At 40.5% G+C, this 9,815-nt stretch overlaps 1 protein-coding gene across 2 annotated transcripts in view; it reads right to left on the bottom strand.

Annotated features, from left to right (window-relative positions):
- LOC147034978 (myoferlin-like) overlaps positions 1 to 9,815 on the bottom strand; it is a 424,490-nt gene that overhangs the window by 217,216 nt on the left and 197,459 nt on the right. For both annotated transcript variants that reach the window (XM_085891822.1, XM_085891829.1), the window contains 2 exons: positions 6,381 to 6,487; positions 2,723 to 2,915 (listed from right to left, as the gene is read on the bottom strand). In XM_085891822.1, the coding sequence (XP_085747948.1) occupies positions 2,723 to 2,915; positions 6,381 to 6,487 (300 nt within the window). The remainder of the gene's footprint in view (positions 1 to 2,722; positions 2,916 to 6,380; positions 6,488 to 9,815) is intronic.

The raw sequence follows: 9,815 nt of genomic DNA, 5'->3' as shown, positions 1-9,815 counted from the left end.
TTGATACACCGGTTGTACAAATTGATTGTAATGTAGAGGTGGGTGCACCTGCGGCACATGATCAAATTGCTGCTGAAAAACAGCAGGGGCTTGCGGTGGATAGCATGGGATATGAGTTTTATGGGAAATCCTCTGTTGTCTCGGCTTTAAGTGACGCTAGCAGTGATATGCTTTCTCAAAACCCTGAGGTTGATTCTCAGTTACTCAGAATGCCATTCGTGCTTTCTTGCACAAAGGTTTTTGGAAATAGGGGGTCAAAATTAAAGACTATTTTCAAGTTCTAGAAGATTTTATTCAAGTGGCTCAAATAATGATATCTCGACCTGATAGACATAACAATACAGACCCTCAACACCACTGGTTAAAAAAAATTTCTGAGTTACACTCGGAATTAACTGTATGATCATAGCTGATTTATTCCTTGCCGGCGACCCCTTAAAGATAAAACTACCCATTGCGAGCCGAAATATCAATGGTGGTTGCACATCTCTTCATAAAGTGCAAGTTAAACAGCTAGTTGAGTGTAACAAGGTTATCTTACTCCCACAAGAAACTCACTCGACTGATGATTATTCACCTGAGTTGGGATTTATATTTTTTTTAATTGCTGAAGATCAATTTTTTTATTGTTAAAGGACATTGGTTTTTGAGTAATCTTTCAAGTCCGATTGCTGGGACATCCATGTTTTTTCGGCAAACTCTTCCTTTAACTTCAGTTTCCTTTAAAGAAATTGTTCAGGGATATTTAGCTTTCCTGACCTTCTCCATTCGTAAACACCCTTTTACAATAGTCAATGTGTATGCACCAAGTACAAACGCTGAAAGATCTTCCTTCTTTGGCCATCTTGATTCATATCTTGCTAATGTTTCCTCCTGGCCACTTCCTATGTCTTGGAGGAGATTTTAATTGCACACTAAACCCCTCCGTTGATAGGAATGGAGCTGAGCCACATGTAGCCAGCACGAGATCTCTTGTTCACTCCATCTCAAGATTCAAGTTGACTGACATTTGGAGATTGCAACATATCAGACGCAGCAGCAATTTACTTGGTGTCGCTGCCCAAACAATTTAGTGTCCTCAGCTCGACTTGATAAATTATGTTTCTGATCACTTCCTTAACCTCGTCTTCAACACTTCTATTCTCCCATCTGGGTTTTCTGATCACCATGTCGTTGTAATGCGGTTTCAATTGCCATTTGTTAAGGTGGTGAGTCCATATTGGAAGTTCAATCCAGCACTCCTTCAAAACAAGTTATTTGTTTCTTCCTTTAAGACCTTTTGGGCACATTACATCACAATGAATCAGGACTTCTCTTGTTTACGTCAGTGGTGGGACGATGTTAAAGCTCAAATTAGAGTCTTTTGTCAAAATTTCTCACAACACATTACTCGAGATCATGAGATCGATATAGATCAGGTGAAGACACAAATTCTTCACTTGCAAAACAAGATGTCCTCTTCTAATAATAATGGGCAGCAACAAATGTATGAAAAGAAAGCCCTTTTGAATGAATTATTGGCTGAGCGTGCAAAAGGTGCACTTCTTCGGATGAGAGTGGTTCACTTGCAACAACTGAATACTCTGAGCAGGCTCTTCTTTAAGTTAAAAAAATGCCTCAAAAAATTATAAACAAACATTGACCTTGCGTTCTGCTGACGAAAGGATTTTGACCGATTCGAGTGACAGTAAACTTATTTTAAAAATTATTTTCTCACCTCTACTCCTCGAAGCCCACTTCCCTAGGCCATACACATTCATTGACTGATACATTGCCTTCACTTACTGAAGCCCAGAACTTGACTGTTGAGGGTGAAATAACATTCGATTAACTTGCTAGTTTTGTTAAAAGCTTGCCCACCAATAGAACACCTGGTATAAACCAGGTTGCCAGTTTAATTCTTCAGCACCTTGTGGGATCTGCTGGGACCATGTCTATTAATTGTATTTTTAGAAAGTATACAGATTGGTGCACTTCCCTTAAGCTGTAGACATGCTATCATTTCATTAATTCCAAAAAAAGAAGAACTTCAACTTGTTGAGAACTGGCGCCCGATCCCTCTACTTTGTGTCGACTATAAAATCCTGTCCAAGTTACTTGCCAATCGCTTAAAGACTTTAATTGGACACATTGTATCTCCTGACCAGTGTTATTGTATTCCCGGTAGATCGATATTTTACAATTTTTTTTCTGTTCGTGATTTGATTTATATTTGTTTATATTTATTGTCAGAATGTTAACACTGGCCTGATCTCTCTCGGTCAAGAAAAGGCTTTTGATCGTGTTGACCATCCCTATTTAAAGTTTTGAAGGGGGTTGGGTTTGGTCCTTTCGTTATTTCTTGTATTAAATTACTGTATCACAACAACTTCAGTTTAATAAACATCAATAACAGTTTACATTCACATTTTCCAGTTCAGAGAGGTATAAGATAAGGTTGCCCTCTCTCTGGGTGCCTGTATTCCCTTGCTATTGAACCATTGCCGATTAATTTATGTAAAAAGCTTTCTGGTTTGTTAATCCTGTCAAGGTGCTTGCATATGCTGATGATGATTATGTGTGTGTGATTGTCAACACTCAGTCTGACATTGCTGTCCTTACAAGTGCTCTACATGAATTTCATCTGGCATCTTCTGCGACTGTTAATTGGAGCAAGAGTAAAGTCATAACTGAAGGTCTTGACAACTTAGGGATGAATGCATTCTCAAAGGGCATTCCTTACCTCATGTGCCAGCTGATTCAGCATTTGCAACCAGATCTCAATCTGAGGCAATGTGGCTTTGACCTGCAAGGCATTGTTGTGCATGTCAGCAGCCAAGCGGTGTATTTCCTGCAGGGCTTGTGTGCGAATCCTGCGCATTTGTGAGTCCAAGGGTGTGATGTTGATGATGCCCTTGAGGTTAGGAAGAGGTTCACTGAAGAACAAGATAGGACAGAGAGACCTTGTTGGATTTCCTATGACTCAAAAGTAAATACGGGAGTTAGCATTTTAAAAATAAACATTTGACTGTCCAAAAATGACACTGAAACACGTTATAAGTCGATATCCTGGAAATTGCATTGACTACATCGAAATACCATCTCTGTTTTTTTTTCTCTAACCCTAACTCTGTTGTATGTATGGCAAAGCTGAATCTGCAATGCATAATTGACGTATATACAATTATCTCAGATAACTCCATATTGTGGTCAAGTTCTGCACGAAACAAATTTGAGAGTGATTAAAGGTTAAAGCTGATTAACAATGACTGAAAGAGAAAAAAATATTAGAATAATAGGAAAGTATTTCTGGTTGGAGAACACATTATTATAATACCTCCAATTTGCCCATCTTTAAACATAAAAACACTGTTAAGATAATGTGGGTTTTGTGTATGTAAATAATTTTATGTGATGTACACGTTCTTAATTCCAGAGTTTGTATGAAGAATATAAATATCATGTTTTTAAGCCATTTGGGGTTCGTAAGATGGCCAACAGGTGGTTGTTTCTCGGTTTGTCCCTTTCACAAACATTCCTCTCCTCCCACTTCCATTTTCCGATATTTCTCCCCCTTTCTTCACCAAGTTTGTGTAGGTTAGAAAAATTGGATTTTTTTTCTTGAAATTGGTGACATAAAATCCTTGAAGACCATTGCCTTCAAACAAAAAGCCATCTCTTCTTTGAAGGCAAATAAAACCGAAGTCAAACTCGTATCATTCAACAAAATCTGGAAAGCGTGTGTGTGCCCCCTTTCAGGTAAGCCAGAAAACACCATCTTGCCAGCCTCAAGGCTGAACTCTCAAACCTGTCGCCTTCTTCAAAGACCCGGTGGGGCTTTGTTAAGTCAGTCTCTGGAGAATGCTCTCCCTCCTTCCCTTCCCTCACTACAAATGGCTCCAGAGCTGACTTTGCAAATGAGAAGGCCAAATACGTCAACTCTGTCATTGCTTCCAAATCTTGTGTACCCAAATCCTCAATCCCTACACCTACTTCCCTCTCATACCCAACTGTTCCTGGATACTGCATGTTGCTCACTTGCAAAGGTGGAGGTGTTTATGGTTAACCTTGACTTCAATTTTGTGAAAGGCCCAGACAGCATCAGTGCATGTATCCTAAAAACCTGTTCTGCTGCTCTTGCACATCCTCTTTTTGCTCTCCTACCCGATGTTATTTGCCACAGGTCATCTTCCATATGCTTTTAAGTCGTCCAACATCACCACATTACATAAACAGGGTGTAAACACTGATCTACTTTACAACAAATGTATTAGCTTACTTCCAAGATCATGGAATCCATAATTGCAGTTGACATCAAATCCTTCCTTTTCTCCAAAAACCTTATCCCAGATCAGTTCAGTTTCAGACCCAGTCATTATACATTGTAAATGCTGCTTCTACTCTCCCAACAATTGATGGAAGCCCTTAATCTCAGAAATGAGATCAGGGCCATCTCTCTGGACTTACCTCGAGCATTTGACAGTATGGCACCTTGCCTTGATCTCCGAACTCTCTGCCCATGGCATGCAAGGCCACCTCCTCTCATGGCACACTGACTTCCTCCACTCCCCATATTCAGCATGTATCTTTTAATGGGATCCTCATCTCCTCTCTCTATTAAGGCTTGAGTGCATCAAGGGAGTGTCTTGGGCCCAGTTTTGTTCCTCATCTTCATCAATGATCTGATTGCTGCCCATCTCTTTGCTGTTGATCTGACATCCTGCTCATCTCTTTGCTGTTGATTCCACCCTCTGCTGTGACATCCCTCATCCTTCAGACGGGCAGGTAACAGCTGCTTCTTCCCTCTCTTCAGACATTGATATAATCAGGAGCTGGTCTAACACTGGGAGGAGGCCTTTTAATCCTAACAAATCACACACACAAACACTCTCTCCAAAAGAACCATCAGTCAAACCCTCCCATTTGCTTCTGAAACAAACCATTTGAAGAGGTTAAATTACTCAAACTTTTGGGCCTCACCATCATCTTTCTTGGGCAGACCATATTTCCGAGATGTCCTCCAAAGACAGCGGCTGACTGGGCATCCTTTGTCAGTCTGAACTTTTTCAACCTTCAAGGCCTTCATTTACAGCTTGATGGAGTACTGCTCTCCCCTTTTGGCTGGTGGCCATGCCTCACACTTGTCCTTCTTGATGCTGTCAAAGGAAGGCCCTCAAATTAGTCCGGATCTTCAGCAACGAAGCTGTGTGTCTGGGCCTGTTACTTTCACATCGCAGGCAGGTTGGTGACCTCTATTTTCTATCACCCCCTTTTCGGTCTTGTACCCTCTGCCTCATTGGCTCTGTTCTTCCCAGGTTTCCACATGGCAAACACAGTCATTACCAGTTACCCTCCTTGTTCAACGCCCAAGATTCATTCCCACTGCTCACCTCCACTCATTTGTTCCTCTTTTATCTTGCCTGTGGAATGAACTTTCCCAGCCTGTTGCATCCCATTCTTCCCTCCAGGGCTTCAAAGACATCTGTTCAACACTAACTCAAGTCATCCCAAATTCTGACCCTTGATCCCACATTCTCTTTCACCACAAATAACCCCATTCCAAAGTGTTCCTCTTTTCCAGGTTATTGTGATTTCCTCCCTCTCCCTCACCCCTTTTAGTTTGTTCGTTGTTGATTGGTTTGTTCATTTTATGTTTTATCACCACTTTCCCCTTCCTCTTCTTGCTGTGTTTCAGCTTGTGTAAAGCTTGTTGACCTCCTTCCCCAAACCTTGATTTTCCTCTCACTTGCACTCTGCTGTTAGTATTTCCCCTGTTTCATTTTGTTTGTTCCCTTCAACTCTGCTGTCGCTCATCCATAAGCCTCGATCATGTATACAAAATAAAGAGGAGACAAAAATATGAACAGATCTGAATGGGGCCTGCCTGAGCGCGTAACATGAACAAGGTCAAATTAGACCAGTGCAAAAGTATTCGTGAACGCACTCAACAAAATGCTTAAATGTACTCATTGACCAATTCGCAAATATGGTTAAACAAGGCAAATCCAGAAAGGTATCCTCAACTTTTGAAGACAATTTCTCAGAAGTGTGTCAAGTCACAAAGGAATATGGAACATGGGAAAATGAAAATAAAAGCAGCTGGATGTTTGTGGATGTTTATTTATCCTGATGTCTCGCAATCTTCTAAATATTTTTGTTCCAATAAAATATTGGTAAAACTTAAAATTGATGGAGAAGTGTTGGGTTTCACAAAATGATATTTCTGGCTGCATATTTCCAGGGGCAAGTGAATATAAATATTGTATGCAGAGGATAAACTACAAGGAGTCTGCTCATTTTGTGTATATATTGTAAGTAGAGCAGAAGATAAACTACAAGGAGTCTGCTCATTTTGTGTCTATATTATAAGTAGAATTTGAATATTCAATTCCTTCATGCACCTGCAGCTTTCCAGGACATGCTGAATAAGATCCAGCCAGATGAATGCCACATATTCCTCAGTCATTTGAGAGGCTAGGGCCTTTTTCAAACTGTTTAACTTGACATCCTGCACACACGGGGGGGGGGGGGTGGAAGACAATACTTTACTTGGTGGAAGAGCAGTTTTCAACCTTTTTAAATACCAATGCTGCACTGGCAATATATGAATATCAAATAATGCTGTAATTATTGAAAATGCAATCATTTCAGATCTGAATCCAAAATACAAATGTCATTAATTTGCGGCACATATGCTGATCTTTACACCAGAAAAGAATAGCTATAAAGCCCCCCTATAAATTCAAAGATTTTGTTTTCATATGGATTACAATCACAAGTAAAAAAGACATGAAATGTCTCAGCCCCCATTTCTTTCGTAATTTTTCTGCACGGAGTTAAAGGGCTGGCCCATATTTGTGTACAACAAGCTGAATACCATGAATGAACCAGATGTGGAATGAAAGCTGATTACCAAATGATGTTGATACTTTGGCAGCCGATTACCAGACAATATAAACATGTGAGGCCACTTGAAGCAAAGACCTCCATTCTCCAGAGAAATTTATTTCCAATGTCATCACCTGATTTTCAAACCTGGGCTCACGGACGTTAAATAAATACTCTGAATGCTTGTAAATCATGGCTTTCTCCACAAAGTGTTGGTATTCACCAGAAAGTACCCTAGGACCACCGAAAAGTTCAATCTCTTGCGAGATAAGGCTAACATAAGGTGCCATGTTGCCTGCACCACTGCACGGCGTCACGTGACCCGCCAGCTCGTGGTCCGATGAAATGTTTTAACAACATTTTAAAACGTCCGTTTTTCACTGGAATTCTTTTGGATACTTGTAAAGGACATCATCAAACCTTCAAAAATATAAGCCAAGATCAGATAGATAGACGCTAACGATAAGCAGTCCCCCAGGGGGACACGGTACGAGGTCAAGCAGTGAATAGAAAGCATGTGGTGTTCCTTTCAATACCCAACGGTTATTTGAATTTAATACATTTTCCTGGTGAAAAGTGTGTTTCTGCTCGGATTTTACAAAAAGTATCTACGTTAAGACTGTAGCTACACCAGAAAGTTCCAAAAGTGAAAACATAAATCGAATAGAACTTAAGATAGCTTATTGAAGCGGCATGGAAGGCGATGGAAGCCAATCGAAGCCTCCCCTCGGTGCAATGCATTTGATACAGACCGATGATACAGAACATTCAAATTTCACAAATCTTGATGCAACCGAATGTGAATAAACCTTAACGACGGCGAAAAGTGAAAACAGAATTTAAATTGAACTTAAAAAAAAATTGAAAACCCCTCCAATTGTCAGAGTCAAACATCGGGGTCACATGGGCTGAGCAGACCAATCACAGTAATGACATAAATGTGAGGAGAATGAGGAGGAGAAAACAATTGGAAAACCCCTCCTATTGACAGTGTCAATTGGTAACTAAAATGGCTACCAGTCAGCCATCTTGGATCTGATCTCGAAAAAAAAATGGCATGCGTATGTAACCCATCATTCGTGATCTCGGTGCCAAGTTAGAACAATATCGGTAGATGCTTGTCCGAGAAATGCTTGAGGATGTGTTCAACATTAGTTTTTTTTACAACTAAAATGGCCGCCAGTCAGCCATCTTGGATCTGATCTCGAAAAAACAATGCCATGCATATGTAAGCCATCATTCGTTATCTGCGTGCCAAGTTAAACAACATCGGTAAATGCTTGCCCGAGAAATGCTTGAGGATGTGTTCAATATCAGGTTTTCTTTTTTTACAACTAAAATGGCCATCAGTCAGCCATCTTGGATCTGATCTCAAAAAACATGATGTATGCATGTGCACCATCATGTGTTGTCTTTGTGCAAAGTATGAATAAAATCGGTCCGTGCATGTCTGAGATATGGTTGCGAACGCACGCATGCACGGACATGAAAATCAAGACCAAATCCATCATCCCTCAATTCGGACTAAGTCCAAGGGGGGCAAACAACTAGAGAAGACGAGCAGAGTACTCGACCTTCGGGCGATCTTGTTCAAAGCATGAAACACGTTCTTCTGACACGTACCTTTATTTGGGTGGTGTATAAGCGACAAAATAAATAACCCAAGTTACTTGCATGAAGCAAAAGCATACCTATGGCTTATAATTCAAAACACCTCACTGTACTGAAAAATGTGGGGACAGGAGGAATACTGCTCTGTTAATGGTGGAGACTTGTAATACCCTCTCCCATCTGGACCCAATCCTACCAAACCCCTCGAAGACCACCGGAAAAAAAGAAAAACACCCCGATACATTAATTGGGGTCAAGCTGATCTGATGCAGCAAATCTGGATGTAATCAGCCCAGAACTGTTGGAGGAGCAGCATGACACACACACACACACACACACACACACACACACACACACACACACACACACACACACACACACACACACACACACACACACACACACACACACACACACACACACCGGTCTGTGGATTATAGCAAAAAAAAAAGATTACAATTGTGATTTTATTATAATTTTTGAACAATGATGCAATGAAAATGAGTTGTTTCATGGAAAAGGAAGTTAAAATATACAAATAATTATGATGGGAAATGTGAGATCGTCTTTCATTTACCAAATGAGACGAATCAGGTTCAAATGAATGACAAACTGCAATTCTTAGCTGAGCTTCTAGTTTCATACCAGCAACTCTGCTCCTTTCGTTTTATCTCCAACAGATTCAACCCAGAAAATGACATTTGCACAAATCCGTTGAAGCAAACATTGACGAGTTGGCATCGTCTCTGCGCTTCAGAATAATTACAATAGGAAAATATTTTCTTGGATGCATTTTTCGGAAAAGACATGCATCATCCACCAAATAATTATGACTTTTGATACAACTCTCTGTCCTCCAACATAGACCAAACACATAACCATCCATTACAAATCTCTGTTCATCATATTCAGCAATTTAAACTGCCACAATACGAGCTGGCTTGAGTGTTCAGACTGAATCAACCACTTTGGCATTTCTGTGAAGGTTTCCTGTGACTGTGGGTCTGTATGACCCAATTCATGAATTAAACAACTCCTATCTCTCGTATTGGCACATCCTCCCTTCTGGACATGGTAAAAATAATATTCTATCCAACCTCTGGCCATGTTCTTGTGAAAGCCCATATGTCTGGCAATTGTAAGGGTGTGAGCTTTAGGCTGAAGAATATGGCCGCTCACACAGGCTAACTGGCAGGGACTGCAATCTGCGCTCTCACAAAAGGAAGGGTTAAACTCCCAAAATCTACACTCTCTTGATTATCTTTTCTCAAGTTTATGGGAACTGTCTCCCAGAGACGGATCACTTGCATTCTTCCCTCTAAAGCTTCGAACAGGTA

The sequence above is a fragment of the Eptatretus burgeri genome, chromosome 1 (genome assembly GCF_056783735.1).
Source record: "Eptatretus burgeri isolate ZD-2024b chromosome 1, Ebu_testis_v1, whole genome shotgun sequence".
Lineage (NCBI taxonomy): Eukaryota > Metazoa > Chordata > Myxini > Myxiniformes > Myxinidae > Eptatretus > Eptatretus burgeri.
This window is presented reverse-complemented; position numbering and strand designations above follow the sequence as displayed.